Source organism: Aulonocara stuartgranti (genome assembly GCF_965226115.1).
Source record: "Aulonocara stuartgranti genome assembly, chromosome: 11".
Classification (NCBI taxonomy): domain Eukaryota; kingdom Metazoa; phylum Chordata; class Actinopteri; order Cichliformes; family Cichlidae; genus Aulonocara; species Aulonocara stuartgranti.
The window spans coordinates 4795482-4817278 of NC_138947.1; the positions used below are offsets into that span (position 1 = coordinate 4795482).

The window sequence follows — 21797 nt, forward strand, 5'->3', positions numbered from 1 at the left end:
CATGTGGGCTGTGAACTATAAAGTTAGCAGTTTGCCTTTCCCCCCCTTTCTACTAATATATTCTGACATTTAGAAGCTCAGCATTAATAACAAGGAAATTGCTCCAGCAGGTGGCAGCAGTTATTCATATTAAAATCTCAGTGAAAACCAGCAACTGGTTCATGTTAAGACCGTCATCTCCGAATCCACTGGTACCCAGTTTGATATTGGGGAGGGACGACCTTGAAAAGGTGAAACCTGCTCTGTTGGTTATTTTGAAGCTCAAAAATACCAGAAGGTGTTTAATGTGTTGCCAGTGATGCTGATTAACTGCCACCCATAATGGTGCTGGAGCAACTTTTTATATCAGAAACCTTTGGGAAAAAGAAGAAAGAAGAAGAAGCAAAAACAACACAGTGATGTTTTTGCTGAAATGGAGTATGCTGTAAAAAAAGGGAATACATCCTGTGGTCAGTTAAAATTTACCAGCAGGGGCATTTGCATCAGTATTATAACTAGTGTTCAAGAGACTTTTTGAATGCCTCTTGTTCTAAAATGTTACTATTTTTATCCATTTGAATATTTTCCCAGCCAGGCTACATCTGAACAACAGAAAGCATCATGGTTGGTTACCTGCCAGTGTCTAATGGAGCCAAAAAGCATGGCTGCTAACAATTTTTGGAGCAGCTTGGCTGGTGTTAATAAGTAATGCTCCACATTATTTGAATTCTCAGCCCATATTTAGCTCATGCACAGACACTGTATTGCTCACAAAAGCTGCTTTAAACAGCTCGACTGCGCACAAAAATATGTTATATTATCATGTAATATCGTAGGTGGTGGTTAGCACTGTCACCTCACAGCAAGGAGGTCCTCGGTTGGAGTCCAGTCATCAGTTATGTTATGTTGATCCTATCACCTGTAGTGTATGTCCTGAAACCTTGCAGGGCAATGGATGTGTCACCGCAGACTGGCAAAGACTCATAGGTGAGGAGAGAAAAGACTTCATTTGGCATCTTCACTCATCTCTTTTCACTCTCTGTGTGTTTATAGATCAGTTTGCATTTAATCTTTAATAATTAGTTATTATTAATCTCTGTCTCTCTTTCATAGTGCTTGTCTAATCTTCCTGTCTGCCTCTCCTAACCCCCCAAACAGTCACGGCAGATGGCCACCCCACCCCGAGCCTGGTTATCTGGAGGTTTCTTCATGGGAAGTTTTTTCCTTCGTATTGTCGCCAAGTGCTTGCTCAAAGGGGGTCACTTAATTGTTGTGTGTTTCTCTGTGTTATTGTAGGGTTTTGACCTTACAGTACAAAGCACCTTGAAGTGACTGATCAAATAATTTAACTTTGAAATAGAGATTTTGTTTTTCTTTGGCAAAAATAATAATAATAAAAAAAAATGTTGAATGAAGCAACAGGAAAATGTACTAAAGGCATCAAAAGTAAAGGTGTTCCACCTTTATAATAATGTCATTGTAAATGGCCTCGCTAGAAGTCTGACTAGCTATCCACACAGCTAAACATGAACCCAGGAACTCCAGACAATAGATGAGATCTTGAGAAGTTTACTGGTTCTTTCATTTTGTGAAACTGTAACAATAAAACATATGTGGAAATGTACATTAATAATCTGTACTGTTAACAACAACATGTGCCAATGACCTAACAATGCATTTGAGGAGCTAGCATGACGATTAGCACCGTTAATTAGCATATGAACTGGCGATCTCATTTACATATGAATAGCACATAGAAAACTTGTTAACTGTGGTCCATCACACATAAAGACAGCACTTTGAGTGCCTCGTTGCTTTGACCATTGAGTACTTACAGACAATGCTTTAACAAACACCCAAAGAAGGACACGAATGTGGAGCAGCCATCTTGAAGCAGTATCGCAAGAAAACATGAACTTCCTGTCTAACTCTTCTTCTACTGTCACAAAATATCGACTTAAAGGGACCGCAGGGCGGCGCACTTACTAACATTTAAAACATGAAATTAACTAAGCAGTAACATAACACTCCCCGCCTGGGATTATAACAATCCCACATTAAACTGTCAGTCACTAAACTTTTCGGGGGACAGCAGCAAAACCACTTCTGTTACAGGACGACAGAAAGTCTTCTTATTGCCTGAGTGCGAAGTAGTTACTTCGACTTTCCGGACAAGTCCATCGTTCCCTGGGAAAGTCTTGGTTATGATACACATGGGCCAATCGCCCCTCTTCACCTGAATGTCTTTGAGCAGAACGATGTCTCCTTCCTTGAGACTTTGTTTCTTGTCCTGCCATTTGTGTCGCAACTGAAGAGTATGAAGGTATTCCCGTCTCCATTTGGACCAGAACATGTCAGCGAGACCTTGTACTCTTCTCCATTGTTCTTTCAGAAATATCCCCTTTCCAAAGTCACCAGGGGGTGGCGCTGCTGAGTCTGGTTTCATCGTGAGCAGCATCGACGGCGTGAGGATGAGGGGTGACTCAGGATCGGTGGACACAGGAATCAGGGGGCGAGCATTCATGATGGCACAGACTTCTGCCATGAATGTTGACAACAGTTCATGTGTTAGTAGTGTTCTTTTGCAGTCCTGTAACATAGAGTCGAGGATACGCCTCGCAATCCCAATCATCCGCTCCCAGGCACCGCCCATATGGGATGCATGAGGTGGGTTGAAGATCCATGAACAGTTTTGTTTGCTTAAGTAGCCTTCGACATCCTTGACTGACATGTTCGATCCGTCCATTTTCAGTTCCCGAGAGGCGCCGATAAAGTTCGTACCGCAATCCGATCTTAGTTGTCTTGCTGGGCCTCTGATTGCAAAAAGTCGCCTTAAAGCATTTATAAAGCTGTCTGTGCTCATTGATTCGATCAACTCGATATGGACTGCTCTTGTTGACAGACATGAGAACATCACGGCCCACCTTTTAGAGCTAGCTTGTCCTCCTCTCGTGCGCCGGGTTACAATGTCCCATGGCCCGAACACGTCTACACCCACATATGTGAAGGGGGGTGCAACTTGCATTCGTTCAGATGGTAAGTTTCCCATTTGCTGACATTCCGCTTTTCCTCTCAATTTCTTGCATGTGACACACTTAAAAAGCACTGTGCTGATAGCCCTTTTGGCTCCTACCATCCAGAATCCTGCAGCTCTAATGGCACCTTCCGTGAAATGTCTTCCTTGGTGTTTCACAGTCTCGTGATAGTGCCGTATTAAGAGCGTTCCCAAGTGGTGTCGGGCAGGGATGATGAGAGGGTGAGTGGTGTCGATACCCAGTTCAGATTGTATGATTCGGCCTCCAACTCTTAAGAGTCCATTGCTATCTAGAATAGGATGCAGTTTCCAAAGACTGCTTGAGGGGGGAATAGGGATCCCTTCCTGAATACACTTTATTTCCTTTTCGTAGCACTCACTCTGAACGCTCTTTATGATACAGACCTTCGCATTTTCCAATTCTTCCACTGTGGGTTGACAGAGATGCCAACCACGACAGCTGGATGCTTGGTTGGATCGACCAAAGGAACGAGCAATGTGGGTCAAGCGGGCAACTGCTCTGAGGAGAGGACTGTAGTTGGAAAACCTCTCAAGATGGGATGAACTTACTGTTGACCTTGCGATTTGTGTCAGATTTGTTGTCACCAGCGGACGTATTTCTGTATCAAGAGTGGGATCCACAAGGTCAAACGTGACTGGAGATTGCGACTGTGCGGACGGTTTGAGGAGAAAGGCTGGCCCTTTAAACCATGTTGTGCTGCTCAGTTGCGCTGCTGCAACGGAGCGGGACCCATGATCTGCTGGGTTAAGTTCGGATGGAACGTGCCTCCACTGGTTGGAGCATGTTGATTGGAGGATGCGTTGGACCCTGTTATGCACGTACACATAAAACCTTCGTGACTGATTGTGGATGTAGCCTAGCACGACTTTACTGTCAGTGTAGTACTCAATGTCGTCAAACATGATGTCTATTTCTGCTACTATCAGCTCCGCAACTTCAACTGCAAGCACTGCAGCACATAACTCTAGTCTTGGAATTGTGAGGCCGGCTTGAGGAGCTAGCTTTGTTTTTCCAAACACAAAGCCGATTTCTGTTTTGTTCGAAGTAGACAGTTTGATGTAAGCGACAGCTGCAATGGCTTTCACGGATGCATCAGCGAATATACAAAGTGTTTTGGTTTGGGCGCCAGATGTAGAGAGAGAAGTGTAGGGGCGTGGTATTTGGAGATCTTCTAAATCTTGAAGTGAGTCCTTCCAATTGCTCCACTCTGCCTTCATGTTGTCTGGGAGTGCTGCATCCCAGTCGTCCGTCAAGCTGGTAAGTTCTCTAAGAATCAGTCTGCCTTGAATTGTGATTGGAGCGAGAAACCCCAGAGGGTCGTAGAGACTGTTGACAGTAGAGAGGACACCTCTACGTGTGAAGGCCTTTTGCTCATTGTCAACTTTGAATGTGAAGGTGTCTGTGTCAACATTCCACAGCAGCCCCAAACTGCGTTGCACTGGCGAGTCTTGAGCACACAGGTCTAAGTTTCCAATGTTTTTTGCCCTGTCCTCTGGTGGGAAAGCTTCTAGGACTGTAGGGCGGTTGGAGATTACTTTGTGTAGTCTGAGGTTTGAAGAAGCAAGAGCCCGTTGAGCTTGTTGGAGAACTTGTATGGCCTTTTCTTCAGTAGGAAATGACTTGAGAGCGTCATCGACATAGAAATCTCGCTCAATGAATGTCCGCACCTCAATCCCAAAATCTAGCTCACCAGTCGCTGCTGCTTTCTTCAACCCATATATGGCGACAGAGGGGGAGGGACTGTTCCCAAAAATGTGCACTCGCATGCGATACTCTATAACTTCAGATGACATGTCGTTATCTTTGTACCACAAGAAGCGGAGAAAGTCTCTGTGGCTCTCTTTGACAACAAAACAGTGGAACATATGTTCAATGTCCGCCGTTATGGCCACCTGCTCCTTTCTGAATCTTATGAGCACCCCAACAAGGCTGTTGTTGAGGTCGGGGCCTGTTAACAACACGTCGTTGAGAGAGACTCCTTCATGTGGGGCGCTTGAGTCGAACACGACCCTAATTTTGGCGGGTTTCTTTGGATGGTAAACCCCAAACAAAGGGAGGTACCAGCATTCCTGGTTCTGACTGAGAGCTGGTGCCACTTCAGCATGTCCTCTGGTAAGCATGTTCTCCATAAACTCCAGAAAGTGTGTTTTCATTTCAGGTCGTTTTTCAAGAGTGCGCCGGAGTGACATAAGGCGATCGTAGGCTAGTTGTCTGTTGTTCGGGAGCCGTTGTCGAGGCGATCGAAAAGGCAGAGGACCAACCCAGCTATTGTCGCTGCCCTGATAGAACTCTGAGTCCATTATTTGGAGAAACTGCATATCCTCAACTGATGGTGCAAGTTTGTGATCATCCGCTGTTCGTGTGAAGACCTGCTGACCAATGCTGTCCACATTACATCCTGACACAGGAAGGCTTGGGAGGCTGTGACTGCGCTCAGGAGCTTTGGTAAATGTCTCTTTAACAGTTATTTGACCGTTGCATGGCTGAAAATGGCTTGCACGGCCATTCTCCAGTATGAAAGTCTTATAGCTGTTCACGTGTGGGGGTCTGTGCACTCCATCGAGACAGATGTCACCTACCACGACCCAACCCATGTCGAGTCTCTGAGCAAATGGGGCGTCGTCTGGGCCGTTTATCTGCTCCCGGACTTTGTGGACTCGAAGCATGTCTCGTCCCAGCAGTAGTAGTATGTCAGCATTTGGGTCTAATGGCGGGATCAAGTTGGCAATCTGTCGTAGATGGGCGTGGTGTTGGGCAGCTTCTGGAGTTGGTATCTCAGAGCGGTTATCTGGAATTTCGTTACATTCGAGGAGTGTTGGCAGAGGAAGACTTGCCTTTCCATTCACTGACTCTACTATAAAGCCAGAAGCACTTCTCCCTGATACTCCTGTGAGTCCGGCACACGTCTTTAACATGTACGGGCGACTCTCTCCTTGGACCTGAAAAACATCAAAGAACTGGGAACGTGCCAGCGATCGATTGCTCTGATCGTCCAAGATTGCATACATTTTCTTTGTTTGATCTCTGTGTCCAGCAGGGTATACATTCACTAGTGTGATTTTTGAACATTCTCTGGCGCTCACTCCTTCCCCACACACCTCAGTACACCGAGACGTGACTTCTTGGGTGTCTGCTTTGTCTCTCTCCCCGCCTTGCTGTGGGGAAGGGGGCGATTTAGACTCCCATGGTGCTGGACCTGGGTGGAGGGCAGAAATGTGATTTTTGCTGTCACACTCAGTGCACGTGGTTTCTGATTCACAGTTCTTGGCTAAATGGTCAGTAGATGAGCAGCAGCGAAAGCAGACGTTTAATTTTTTGAGGATCTGTTTGCGCTCTTCCAAGGGTTTCTCTCTGAACCCTCTGCACCTTTTCAGAGGATGAGGCTTGCTGTGAATTGGGCACTGTTTATTTGGATTCACAGCATACTTAGACTTTTCTGCATCTGCCTTGTCCTGTACTTGAGTTTTGTGAACAGATATGGGTCCTTTGGAGAACCTTTCGTGCATGTGTCTTCGTTCTGATGTTATGGGTTGGTTAGGGCTGTGGACGCTGAAGCTAGGGTCAGTTCGTGTTCTGGCTTCAGTGCGAATGAAGTTGACAAACACAGTAAAGGGGGGAAAGCTGACGCCATAATCGTGCTTGTACCTTGAACCAATATTCATCCACCTTTCTTGTAGATTGTACGGCAATTTTTCGACTATCGCTTGGATCCCTCTTGATGTGTCTAAGTAGGTCAAGCCAGGTAAGTAACCGTCCAACTTGGCTGTCTCTAGCTCTAACATTAGGTCGGCAAGATCACGGAGTCTATAAGGCTCTTTAAGTGTGATTTTAGGGAAGCTGTCGACCTTTTGAAAGAGAGCTTGCTCTACAGCTTCTGGGGAGCCATATATTTCTTCAAGTCTGTCCCAAGCCATAGCTAAACCAACTTCAGGGCATCTGATATTGACAGCTCTCATTTGTTTGGCTTGTTTAGCTGAATCTTTACCAAGGTAGCGCACCAGCAAATCCAGCTCTTCTCCTGGTGAAAGGTCTAACCCTGCTATTGCGGTTTTGAAAGATGATTTCCATGCCCAGTAACTCATGGGTTGGTCATCAAAGCTGGTAAGGCCTGTAGTAATGAGCTGGCTGCGGGCTAGATATTTGGCGAGGTCGTAAGTGTGTTGGCTCGGGGCATGTTCATTGCCCTGAGTATAACTGGATTTATATGGTGTCTGAACAAGAGGTGTAAACTCTTTGTAGTTGGTGGATGGGGGCTTGTACAGTTCGTTATGAGTAGCAGCACAGTTTGCTTTGTTTCCTTCTTTTATAGCAATTTCTTGAAAGGCGGGTGTAGGGTCTTTGTATTCAGTTTTTACTGGGGCTGTTGATTCTGCTGCATTGATAGCTGTTTGTTCCAAAACATACTGCGCAGTGCGTTTTTCTTTGCTCTCAGATAGGGGTGGCCCATAAGCTACACTGCGTGTTTCGAAGCCTAATTCAAGTAGACCAGCTTCTAAAGAATTAGCTTCTGCTATGGCAGCTTCCTTCTCTTGTTCCGCTCTCAGCGCGTCAAGAGTAGCTTGTAAGCGTGCTTGCTCGACTTTAATTTCTATTTCTTTCTTTGTATATGAGGCTCTTGTTTGGGCAGCTTCAGCCTTTGCTCTTGCTCTGAGCAGTTCAATGCTAGCTGACGAACCTGCTCTTGATGGTGGTTTGTGGGAACGGACTGACTCTGTCTCGGCTTTGGAGGATTTACTTTCAGACATTTTGGATTTGTTGTATTTTGATTGTGTCCGCCCGTATACTTTACTTAGCTTATAGGATGGTTGTAGTTCCACGCGGTGGCTTCTGTAGCTATGATGTTTGCTGTGGTGCTGTCTTTTCACTGTAAATGGCCTCGCTAGAAGTCTGACTAGCTATCCACACAGCTAAACATGAACCCAGGAACTCCAGACAATAGATGAGATCTTGAGAAGTTTACTGGTTCTTTCATTTTGTGAAACTGTAACAATAAAACATATGTGGAAATGTACATTAATAATCTGTACTGTTAACAACAACATGTGCCAATGACCTAACAATGCATTTGAGGAGCTAGCATGACGATTAGCACCGTTAATTAGCATATGAACTGGCGATCTCATTTACATATGAATAGCACATAGAAAACTTGTTAACTGTGGTCCATCACACATAAAGACAGCACTTTGAGTGCCTCGTTGCTTTGACCATTGAGTACTTACAGACAATGCTTTAACAAACACCCAAAGAAGGACACGAATGTGGAGCAGCCATCTTGAAGCAGTATCGCAAGAAAACATGAACTTCCTGTCTAACTCTTCTTCTACTGTCACAAAATATCGACTTAAAGGGACCGCAGGGCGGCGCACTTACTAACATTTAAAACATGAAATTAACTAAGCAGTAACATAACAGTCATATTCTGTGTTATCATATTGTTGTGAGTAAACAATCAGAGGTGTGGACTCGAGTCACATGACTTGGACTCGAGTCATTAATTTTATGACTTTAGACTTGACTTGAAAAAATGTTCTAAGACTTGTGACTTGACTTGGACTTTTATACCAATGACTTGGGACTTGAATTGGACTTGAACCGGTTTACTTGAAAAGACTTGATATTTTACCCCAAATATAAAATTTAACATGCATATTATATAGAGATTGAAAATGTGACGTCATTCACGGGTAGAACCGCAAAGGATTCTGGGAACTCGTGGCAAGCGGTACTAGCGCACGCAGGCTTTCAATTAAAATCAGTTACACAGCGATAAAAAGAAACACAAAAATGGCAAGAAGCTGTTGTATCATTAACTGCAATAGCCGGTCGCATGACAGCCACGGGAAGCCGACGGGTAAAGAGATCGGTTGTTATCGGATTATGTCGTTGAAGAGAAATTGTTCAAGCCATGTTTCCGAAGTAACAAAGACGCGACTGGATTGCAGCCATTCTAAGACCAAATATAACGTCCCAGAACCCTCCAGCTCACAGGTTAGTCTGCTCCAAGCATTTACACGAAGGTCAGTGTTTTTTAGTAGTTAATACGTCATTTTCATAACATAATTGGTGATATAGGTTACAAGCAAGTCTGGTGCTGAACAGAAATTGTCGCGCTATGCTCCTTTATTTATTGTGCATAAATAGTAAATTGTCCTGACACAATATTGCGTTTCGCTTCTGTTATTATGGTACATTGACAAAAACATATGCTTTTATTCACAGGATAAAACTGGTTTTTTGTATCACTAATTGCCCAGTACGATTACAGCATACAGTATTATTGTCACTGCTACATTTCTGTGATGGGTACCAGAAATTATTTCCACTGCTAATTAATTACCGTTGAGCTCAAAGGTTATATTAATAAACGGTTAATGAATGTGTATTTATGACGACAATTTGTGAGACTGGTAAACTTATGATACGTACGATGGTCTTTCGTTCTACACGGTGCATTTCAAGGTCCTGCACCCATCCGTCGGTAAACTGTACCTGGGCTTGTTGCAGTGACCGGAAGTTACTAAACTTCATGAGTGTATGCACTCACTCCAAGAAGCGTATGATTATAAATATGCATATAAATATGCTACAATGAGATAGCTGACTTCATCTAACTAGCAAATGTTGTCCAGGCTACGTTGGTGATACAGTTTTTTTTAATGTGTATGATATTTTTGTCATGCGATTTTAAAGCTGGTCCTACAACCGCATCCAAGAATAACATGCAGCTTATCTCAGAACTGTCGGTGAAAATTATTCTTGGAGCTAGGTTTAATTGAGCTGCATTTTAAAGAGGTGCAATTTCACAATTTGTGTATATTTTCTACGTTCACTTTTGTCATGTGTTGAGAAAAACACAGATTTAAAATTACATGGTCTAATATTTACATTTAGCATATAACTGCAACATTATTTTTTCGTTGTTTTTTTTTTTAAAGACTCGAAAGGACTTGAAATTCAAAGTTTCAGACTTGTGACTTGACTCGGACTTTTACACCAGTGACTTGAGACTCGACTCTGACTTGCCTGACATTACTTGAGACTTGACTTGAGACTTGAGGATAAAGACTTGAGACTTACTTGAGACTTGCAAAACAATGACTTGGTCCCACCTCTGTAAACAATGATTCTAATATCTAGACAATTGTTGGAAATAGGCCACTATTAATTAAAAAAAATCAGTTTTCTACCAAATTAAACTGTAGCAGTATGAAGGGAGCAAAAGAGTGCAGTGTTGTTATTGAAAGGAGTCATTAAGGAGCATTCTGATGTTTGATAGAAAAGCAGGTGAGCAAAAATCCCCAAGCTGCAGGTAATCCTCCTGTAATCGTACTTATATTATGAGTGCAAGTTAAAGTGAAACCCACTGTTTTGAATTATCTTGCATCCTTCTTTTGGTGTGAACACAGATTAAACTAAAATCATTATGATTAAAAATCTATGTGTCGACTCTTTTGCCTATTGACATTGCTCTTAAAATATTTATATATTCTGTGTTTTCAAAGAAGTATGAAATCCTGGCATTAATTGATCTTCTTAATTTTAACTTATAGTGCAGAGAGCAGTACAAGCACAGATACTCAAACCTCACCCAGGAGACGTCCAGGAGGCATCCTAGTCAGATGCTGAGACGACATTAACTGGCCAGGGGAGATCACTGTCATGTATGTGCTCCGGCAAATCTACAGCAACTGTGTGACTCTATCATGTCCCAAATCTCTGATACTCAACAATCTGTTTCCAGCACCTTGTTGGTACTACCAAACTGTAACTAATGAAGTGACCAGTGACCCTCCAATATCACTGCTAATTACAAAGCAGTAGTTCTGAATAAATGAACTGTGAAATATTAGACTGTCAGTTGTTTATAACAAATCAGTTTTAGAGATGAATGTTGTCACTATTAGGATCAGGCTCACACTTTCAAAGTCTTTGTGCATCTGCTTTCAATATAGAACTATAATAGTAATATCAAACTTCTTGTTGTTACTTTAATTACTATTTCAGACTGAAAGCACCAATGATGCAGACACTTTAACGTGTGTTCTTCCACTTTGCGGCACAATGTGTTTATTTATCTAATAAAATATAAGCAAATGCGTGCTTTGGCATATTGTGCTGTAATGCATTTAAGGTTATTGCGTTTGTGAACTCATGGCACACATGAAGGGAAGTGGAAAATGTTATTCCTTTATTCTGCACTGCAAGCAAAACACATTGAAACGAAAGAGGACAATTGTATTACAGAGTCTCGTGTGTATTAACCCTTCATCACAACAGTCTGTGATCACTGGCACATTCACGTAGTCACCATCAATTATCACAAGCTTTTGGGCAGATCTCTGCTCCTGCAGTCACCGCCTGACACAAATGATCAGTAAATAATGTTTGTCGTGTCTGCTTGCTTGTGTTTTAACACCGGCGCAGAATGGCAATGCTCCAAACTGCCTCTGTCTCTGTTGGATTTATTTGGCTCAGGCCTGAATCTAATTATTTTCACAGTGATGGATGAGATAGCTGCCACATTTTAATATGGGAGTGTGTGCAGCTTCTGAGGAATGAATTCCTGTGTGTTAACCCCCCCAAAAATCTAAATTCAGCAGCTTTGATTTTGCATTAACAGAACATATATATTCAAAGGGCTAAAGTCTTTCATACCTTGGGCTTTGTAAAACAAGATCAATATTTCAATTGGACTCCACTGATGGAGCAGACAGAACAAATGCTGAACAGCAGATTGGTGTCTGGAAGTAGCAGTGCCGAGTACCGCAATCATGGCAATTATGTTACATGGGAAAGAATCGAAGTAGACTGACGACTTTTCTGTTTGCTCATTTACATGTAAGTGCTGCTATTAAGTATTTTTAGGCATGACAACAAAAACACAGCTGTGCAAAACCAAAGCACTTGTTCACTGCAGCATGGCCCTTGCATATCCGCTGGTTTATTTATTTTGCGAGAACAGGATGGAGTTTAGTTCTAGAGCACAAGAAGGTTTAGGAATGTGATTGTATCTATATGATTTTGCAGGAATGATGAGGTGGTGTTGTTTTTCATGTATTCCTGGTTAGAGTATTAGATAGTTTGATGAAATTACAGCCATATTTTAAAATGGAATAGAAATGCTGAATTGTATTTTTTTCTAAATTTAGAAAAAAAAAAAAAAGAAAAAAAAAAAAGAAAAGAAAAGAAATGCTGAATTGTAAAAGTGATTTTCTCACAATTGTGACAAACCACAGGGAAGATGACCCAAATGTAGGACACACAAAAGGCAGAGAGAGTTGATCTATATTCTTTATCAATGCCAAGGTTGCACACAGGAAGCAAAGCAAGGCTCACCAGGGGCAGGCAAAAGGCAAAAACCAACAAAAGTCTCAAAATGCATGCACAAGCAAATCAATTGCAAACTGAAGAAAAACAAGAGAAAATCCCTGAAAGGTTTGAGGAAAAAAGAGGACAAGTAGGCAAATGAAAGACAGGAGGCATGTAGAGTGGCTTGCCAAAGTATTCGGCCCCCTTGAACTTTCCCACATTGTCACATTACAGCCACAAACATGAATCAATTTTATTGGACTTTCACGTGAAAGACCAACACAAAGTGGTGCACACGTGAGAAGTGGAACGAAAATCATACATGATTCCAAACATTTTTACAAATAAATAACTGAAAAGTGGGGTGTGCGTAATTATTCAGCCCTCTTTGGTCTGAGTGCAGTCAGTTGCCCATAGACATGCCTGATGAGTGCTAATGACTAAATAGAGTGCACCTGTGTGTAATCTAACATCAGTACAAAGTCCCGTTTGCAGTTTGCCACAAGCCATGTGGGGGACACAGCAAACATGTGGAAGAAGGTGCTCTGGTCAGATGAGACCAAAATAGAACTTTTTGGCCAAAATGCAAAACGCTGTGTGGCTGAAAACTAACAATGCACATCACTCTGAACACACCATCCCCACTGTCAAATATGGTGGTGGCAGCATCATGCTCTGGGGCTGCTTCTCTTCAGCAGGGACAGGGAAGCTGGTCAGAGTTGATAGGAAGATGGATGGAGCCAAATACAGGACAATCTTGGAAGAAAACCTCTTGGAGTCTGCAAAAGACTTGAGACTGGGGCGGAGGTTCACCTTCCAGCAGAACAACGACATAAAGCCAGGGCAACAATGGAATGGTTTCAAACAAAACATATCCATGTGTTAGAATGGCCCAGTCAAAGTCCAGATGTAAATCCAATCGAGAATCTGTGGCAAGATCTGAAAACTGTTGTTCACAAACGCTGTCCATCTAATCTGACTGAGCTGGAGCTGTTTTGCAAAGAAGAATGGGCAAGAATTTCAGTCTCTAGATGTGCAAAGCTGGTAGAGACAGACCCTAAAAGACTGGCAGCTGGAGTTGCAGCAAAAGGTGGTTCTACAAAGTATCGACTCACGGGGCTGAATAATTACGCACACCCCACTTTTCAGTTATTTATTTGTAAAAAATCTTTGGAATCATGTATGATTTCCGTTCCACTTCTCACGTGTACATCCCTTTGTGTTGGTTTTTCACGTGGAATCCCAATAAAATTGATTCACGCGGAAAAGTTCAAGAGGGCCGAATACTTTTGCAAGCCACTGTAGGTTGAGGTGACTGGCTGTTTAACTGACCACAGGTGAGCCTAATGATGGCAGAGCAACCACACAGAAGGGAAAGCAGACGAAGCCACAAAAACTGAGAACAATGTAAAGAAACAAAGAATTCCAACATAATACTGGAGATGAAAAGAATCACAAGCAGTCATAACTTATATTTATTTTTTACTTTTGGAATTATAAACCATTCTTTTGATTTATTGATGTAATATGCATTTTTTCTTGCAATATTTCTGACATATGTCTTCATGACTTTTAGAGAGCACACAATTTATCAGCATGGTATCTACAGTTTTATATTTTCTCATAATTTTTCTTTTGTTTTTAATTTCACTTTGTTTCCAGAGTGGTGTCGTATTTTGGGCCCTGGTCCAGCTCCTCGGTTCATCCTCTCTGTGAAACAAGCTCTTTATTCCTTTTTTAACTAAGCCAGCTGTCTTCTGATTGGCTGACATTCACACACAGAGGGTGTGAACAGGAGGTGGCTGGGGCTTATGACATGATATTTTGGCTCTTGTTTACATTATACATCTCCAAGAGTAGAATCAACAGTCCAAAATCAAGTATTTTAAGCAGTACTTGCACTGACCTCATTATTTGAAACTTCTTAACCCAGCATCCACTAATTTAACAGCACATCTGAAAAGCCTAATAAACCCTTTAATAATTAATTCTGATTTATTACTACATACATTCTCCTAGTACCTATGAGTATGCTTGATGAAGTAACGAGTGGCTTCCTTTAAACAGCTAACCTACCACTATTCCTTTTGTCTTACTGGCAGATGTCTGTTTTGTTTTGTTCATTTCCCGTGACATGCATCGACACAAGATATCAGTTAGCCTTCGTTTAACATTCACCAACATGACAATGAAAGTGAGGATTATAAAAAGAAAAATGTTTTATTTGTTTTGCCAAATGCTTCCTCTTGGCAGCAGAACAAGGGTCTACATTTGTTTAGCAGATGTGCAATAAAACATGATGGATCATAGTGTCTCAGTTGTCTGTACTAAGCGATTTTCTCACTGTTACAGGTGGCTGTGTGTACCAGGTGATATATGACTATGAGAATGGTGACAACATCACAGACACGCTCTTCTTTGTGGAAACAAACAAACAAAAACACAACATAAAAAGTATATATGAGACTCAGACTGTAGCTCATTATGAGAACCGGGTCAGGAAAGTAGTGGAGACTCATTCCAGTATCAAAGGAAAAACTATATAGATGTAGGTGTTTCAGCATTTTCTTTCCTCCTAAAAATTAAGCCCTTGTTTCAACTGATTTCTACCTCAAAAAAAAAAAAAAAAAGAAATCCCAAATTTAGTCAGTAACAGCTGCAAAACAGTAATGAAAGCCTAAATGAACAACCCTGAGCTCTATGGATGAGAAGCACATTAAACCTCCTTTTGCAATGCATCAGTGACACTGACTCATCGTTTTACGGTTGATGAGACTGAACCTGCTCTAAAAATTTTCAGCTTCACCTCTGACAAGTAGAAATAAACCACAACCTGCCCTACATCTGTTTTAGTCTTAGGTCTTGTAGGTGGCCTCTTCAGTGAATGATCATGCTTGACAACCATTGAAAAAAAAAAAGCCAAATATATATTTTAAATAAATACATGGACACAGAACACAAGGCTCTACATGCCTGCCGGTGCCTCTTCATCTGGATGATTTCTTTATTAAAAAAGGAAGCAGTGCTTCCGTTCCGTCCATTTTTTTTCATTAAATTGCTCGAAGAAAATCATTTAACCCATAATTCTCTGTCCTGACTCACTCTGCTTTGAAACATGCTATCCAGCAGCTAATTTAGCCAATTTTTGCTCTAATCCTTTTTATGCCCCAGTGCCTCCAAAATGTTGAGGTCCATCTGACCAAGTTGGCTTGATTACAGCTCTTTTGGATTTTCTCCTCAAAAGGTGAAGTGAGCTGGCCGAGAGGTGGCGGTCCTCATCTATGAGCTGTCTGCTCTCATTTGTTTCTCAGCCAACTGGACTCAAGACTTTAATCATACCTGGAGCTGCCACCTAAGACAGGCAAATACTTTCCAGAGTGAAAAAGGCTGACTGAGAAAGAACTTTATTCAGAGAGATTAAATTCCCAAATATAAGTAGACTTACATGTGTCTTTTTTTAACTCAAGTGTGCTTTAATTGAAAATTCAGTGATAATAGATTCACTGAAAATGAATAACAGTACTCACAAAACTGAGTTAAGTGTAGGCAATTAAACTCAGGACCATAATTCCAGGAGACCGGCCAGCTTCTGTGATCTGCTCTCTGTGTTGAGTCTGCTGGTGCGTTCACATCATGGATATAGCTTTATTGCATTAATTTTTATCTGACTATTCAAGAAGCTCTTATGATTGTATGATTAAAAATACTAAAATTGGCAGCATATCGATTGAGATTACAGTACTTTACACTGAATAGTGGACTTGGCTGGCATTTCAGGATCATTAGGTTTCAAATTGCACATTTAAAAGAGTCATTAGACCTCCGCTGACATGAATGCCATCCATGGGAAATTCATAATTATAGTAACTCAGTGCTGATCTTAACATGGCAGTCATGAGCTTCTCAAAAGAGCCGCAGTTCACATTTTCTCCAGGAGTGGTCCCTGTTGTGTTGCCATGCTTCCACACCTACCTGCTCTCTTGCCCCTAATTCCTTCCCTACACCAGCTCCATCTTCTCCCAGCCAGTTTGTCTATGTGGTCTGAAATTGAAATTCTATGTCACCAGCTGTTGTTGTATACCTGCCAACCTTTCACTGCCTTCAGCATGGATTGTGCATGTCTACGTGGTTTCTTTTTTAAATTTGTTTTCCCACACATTTATTATGTACTCAGCCTAAGATGTAGTTGTCTTGAATATCTTTGTAGTATTTCTGCATCTCTGTGTAAGTAATGCTTGCTGATCTTAATAAAATAATATTTCTGTCTGAAAAGGCACTGGATCAGAAAATCACATGCTCATTCTGTGACTACACTGAGATTTCACCAGGTCATTTTGCCCTAGGTGCAGCACTAAATACACGAAGAAGGCAGTTTGTTTCGGATCTGCTTTACTGCAGCTGCCAATCTCATGAAATACTGCAGTTTCGTTATAAATGCTAATATCAGAGAGATGCAAAAAGATTGTCCTTTGGATTTGGTGTTGCATTATGCAGCTTGTCATAAATGGACATTTCAGGACACATTCTTGCTGCATTTGTTGACTTTATGTAACCCGACCCAAATCCTAACAGTGGTTTATTGCTGTACAGCTCTTACTTTGAAGGAAAACCCGTTTTTCTGAAATTTAACCAAACATCAAGTGGAAGCAAAAATGAAATGTGAAACTCTCCAAATGCTACAAGCAGTCCTGGCGTCCTGACAGCTCGGTGTAACCAGTTATGTAATACATTCTGGTAACTTTGTGTCTCAGATAACAGGGCACAGTTTACGTTTTATAAACTTCTCTGAGATGAATGGCTAAGGAAGGAATTGTAGTTACATAGTAACTATGTAACTACCTATGTAACTATGTAGTAGTGCCTTAGACCTCTGTTTGATGCACATGAAAAGCGAGCAGTGCAGTATTATATATATATAACAAATATGCAGTTGAGTTGCCTGACCTACACAGTAAAGATAAATGGCACTGTGGGAAGGTGACATGCTGTTTCTGCTGTTTCTTTTTCTGCGTAATTCACCTTGTGACATGGCAGAGCTCCTCTTTGATCATTTCTGCCAAGGACTCGACTGACACATTATCCTTCAAAAAAAAAAAAAAAAATGAACCAGACTGAATAATAGCCAGAACCAGAGTTGGCTTTGTGTTATAATCATTTTATAAGAATAAAGTGTCAGACCTGTCACAATATTTTTCCCCTTAGCATAAGATTTCTGTCTTCACACTTGTGTATTAAATAAAGTTGATAACATTAAAAAACAAGACCATTTCAAAGTCAAACTTTGACAGCAGTCTAATTTTAAATATACAGCGGTAGTGTCTGATAATATGTGTACTGGTAAGCTCAGCTACAGCTGGAAATTGATTCCCTCCTACATATCTAAAAAGTTTTAACTTGGTACCAAATAATCAAGTCACAGTTAATCACAAAATAATAACAATAGCAATAATGTATTGTTGTTATTTAGCTGTTCCTCTAACAGTGATGCTGTTGGAAAGCTTCTCTGTTCCATTTTAACCATAAATAGATTTTAAACAATTGAATATTACACAGTATGTTAGTACAGAGAATTATCACCAGACTGCAGTTCACCTTCAGCTTTATGAAGAGGGGGGTGTCGGGGTGAAGGTGAGAGAACACAAGACATGAAAACTAAATGAGGGAATGAATGAATGAATTATTATTAGACTTAATAAATAAATATCAGGGTGAAACAAAAATGGCAACCCAAAGAGAGAAGAGTCGAAAACACATTGACGCACATGAAGCAGAAATAAACCCACACAGTAGGGAACAATCAAACTAATGAGGACAGGCCGAACAATTACAAAGAAGGGAAAGGAACCAACATCAGGAAGTGAAACCAAAACAAACAAGACACAAGACCCACAAGACAACTGAAGACAAATAAGACTCAGACATCAAGGTCAACAGTAATCATAAAAACTAGAAACACAACAAAACCCCAAAAATATAACTGCAACCAGAACTCAACAAAAAATCAGGACTATGACAGTTTCATCCACACAGTATATGACAGTATGGACACAGCAGGCAGTTATTTAATGAAAAACAAAGAAAACCTTCAGAGCACCAAATGGCACACAGACAAAGTAAAAAAAAAAAGATCAACAAAAATGATCATAAATTCATATGTGAAATAATGCAATAACTAGCTGTAAATTGTAACTACTGAAATCATGCATCATTTTTTATGCTTGAAGTCATGCTTGGCTTCTTGAAAAAACTCAATATTTCTGTGAGAAGTTATTAAAGACCAAGAACGTCTAAAGAAAAGTGAACACTGGCCAGAAAAGCTACCGTACTCCAAATGCATGTTGATGTTGCTCTATTACTTCTTGATATGTAATTAGGCCCCAAAAATGAATTAGCTCGACTATTTCAAAGTCTAATGCTGTTGAGTGAAATAACATTATATTCAGCTTTCAAAATCACACAACGTACACATAATTGGAGCAAAACTCCTCTCCAGGCTGTGTAATTAACACCAATCTGTGGATATGACCTCTTTTATTAGTAACAACAGCTCTATGTGTATGAACAGGTAGTATGATTATATATATGCACAAGTATATACAAGAGTGTAGTCGACTAAAAGTTCTTCAAATTCAAATTGGAATCCATCTCTGTCTTTTCTTATCCTGCACTGAAAACTGGCTACCAATTGTCTGTGCACGAAGGGACTTTAAGATATTTGGTGTAAAAATATGAGCATCAGTGTGCGAGGATAAATGTATGAATGCATTAAAACTTTATCACTGACAGTCTGTTTCATAAGATAAGGCCGTTCTCCTTAATTCAAGAAAAATGGGTTTGTTGGGTTTTATCTGAAAACAGCGATAAGGTTGGATGTCTGAGCACATCCAGACAAGACAAACAAACTATTTAAAATATTCCTCGATCTCTTACAGTCATGTGAAGCTGTTGGATTGTTAGATTTTTTTCCCCTTGATATATGTAGACAAGTGAAATTGATTGTTTTTTAAACAGCACCTGAGGATAAAGATGGGATACAGAATCCCACAGAATCCCAAAGAAAACAAGGTTTTCCATGATGTATTCTATAAAAACATCAATACATATAGTATTCTTCTAAAGCCTTGGCATCAGAGCCTTGTATTTCTCCCTTTAGCAGAAATACCCTCTTGTAGGCGTTATGCATAACCGTACCCCAGTCACCTTTTGCAATGAACACTCTTCCATGTAAAATTATTTTAGCTGTGAGATGTTTTAAGGTTTTGCATGTGTTACATTTTCCAAATTGATCACAAGATTTAAATTGATTCAGATCCTTGCGTCTACTAGCTCATTCCATCACACTCCATTTCTTCTTTTTGCACCATTCTTTGTTTACACTGTATATTAAAGGTCAGTGTGCTGTTTAACCCCCAGCCCTCATTCCCATGACTGGGATGAGGGTTAAACAAAATATGTAGAACCCAGAGGTATATTTTTTGTCATATTTTAGTTGTTTCTTGTCCCTGTGCAACCACAGAGAGCCTTTGGTTTGCAAATGATGCTCATTCCTGGTCGTGTAATTTTTATAGACAATATTGTGAGGCACAGCCAAGGGTTGGAGGGTATCAGATTGTGTGGGCTCAAGATTTCATCTCTGCTTTTTGTAGATAATGTGGTTCTCTCAGCTTCCTCCTGCACACTGGGTGGTGTGCAACTGAGTGTGAATCATCTGAGATAAGAATCAGCACCTCTAAGTCTGAGGCTGTGGTTGTAGGCCAGAAAAGAATGGAGTTTCCATTCAAATCTAGGCAGTTCCTGAGTTGCTTCCCAGAGTAGAGGAGTTTAAGTCTTGGGATCCTGTTCCTGAGTGAAGGGAGAGTGGAGTGGGAGATTGACAGACAGATTGGCACAGATGTGGTACGAGTCTGTTGCGGTGAAGAGAGAGCTGAGTGTGAAAGCAAAACTATTGATTTAAAGCCTGATCTATGTTCCTACCCTCACCTGTGGTCATGGGCTGTGGGCAGTGACTGAAGAATGAGACTGCGGAAACAAACAGCAAAAATGAGTTTCCTCTGAAGGTTGTCTGGGCTCAGTCTCAGAGATAAGGTGGGGAGCTCGGTCATTCGTGAATGTCTCAGAGTAGAGCCGAGTCACCTCCTCATTGAAAGGAGCCAGCTGAGGTGCACGACCTGCTGGGAGGAGGCCCCGGGGGAGACCAGGACACCCGAGAGATGTCTGGGCCTCACGATGTTTACTGTGTGTTTATTTCAAGTATTTCATGTTGAGGTCAGAATTGCATCGATTGGTTTCATCTTATAAATCCAACACAAATCATGTTTGCTTGAGATTTCTGAAAAATAAATGATGTCAGAGTCAGAGGATGGTAAACAAGCTTTTAGATAATTGCAGTTTTGGTGAAATGGTCATTTCTAATTTGCATATTAATTATATATTTTTTGTAATAATACTATTCTTGGATACTATTCTCTCTTGGATGACATTAATGATGTTCTGAAAAGAAATAAGGTTTATTCTTAATTTATTTTTGGAGGACCTCAATCAGTAGTCTGTGTATATTAAATATGTCAGTAGGATGAGGGTTAATGTTCCACTTCGTGTTCAGCTTTCAGGGGATGCGCTCAGATTATCTTCATGCTCTTTTTACTTGAATTGAATCAATGACTGGATGTAAAATATGTTACATTCTCTGATCCTTTGTCCTTTTGTTGAAACAGAGCTGCTGGTCCTCTCGTTGTCTCTCTTTGTGTGTTCCAGGTCTGAATGTGACAAGCAAACATCGCTCTGTTCTTTAGTCAATATCTAGATCCAGCAGCAGGTGGGCTTTGCCTTTTGGCTGCTGGGCTCTGTGCTGGGTGAGGTTAGGTTTGGATTTTGTTGAGCATAGCTTGAAATGTGCTTCTGGAAAGTGACTTGTGTGGCAAACTTGTAAAACCACAGCCCCTTTTATTTTGTGTTTGTTTATATCTGCCTATAATGCAGTTGTCAATTTATCTTTAACAACCTTTTCGCCTGTTTTGTGGTTAACCAAAGAGACTATGGTTTCTAGAAAGAGTGGGAGTGGTTATGTTCATTGTTATTGGCTTGGAGATCCCAAAGTGTATGTGCTTCTGTTTTCATTTATATTTTATGTTTTTACTTATTGTTACTTTGTAAATAAATTTACTCCAGTAGAGCTTTTCTTTATGCATTTCAAGAAACGGTTATAACTTGACTGATGTAGTTTCTGGGAATGAAACCAGACAAGATGCCATAAACTTCTTTCTAGGGTCAACAGGGAGCGACTGGTCTGTTTTCAAAAAGAAGCCAGATTGTGTAGAAATCTATGTGAAAACATGGATTATGTCACGCTATATTAATTAATACAGGATGATTTTTCTTTTAAACGAGCACCACTACTTTCAGACTAATAAACCATTACTGTATGTGTGTGTGCTGACCTCAGTTTTTCAG

The 21797-nt window shown here is 40.9% G+C and overlaps 1 protein-coding gene across 1 annotated transcript; it reads right to left on the reverse strand.

The window, feature by feature from the left end:
• Positions 1–1464: 1464 nt before the first annotated feature.
• On the reverse strand, positions 1465–8379 carry LOC309717186 (uncharacterized protein). The gene is made up of 3 exons (XM_082551546.1): positions 8258–8379; positions 1815–8016; positions 1465–1573 (listed from the first exon to the last, which is right to left on the reverse strand). The coding sequence occupies exon 2, from the start codon at positions 7778–7780 to the stop codon at positions 2045–2047; it is 5736 nt and encodes a 1911-aa protein (XP_082407672.1). The 5' UTR covers positions 7781–8016; positions 8258–8379; the 3' UTR covers positions 1465–1573; positions 1815–2044.
• Positions 8380–21797: the final 13418 nt, after the last annotated feature.

Coding starts and splice junctions, on each gene's coding strand:
- LOC309717186 (XM_082551546.1), bottom strand. CDS start 7,780: ATGTCTGAAAGTAAATCCTCCAAAGCCGAGACAGAGTCAGTCCGTTCC.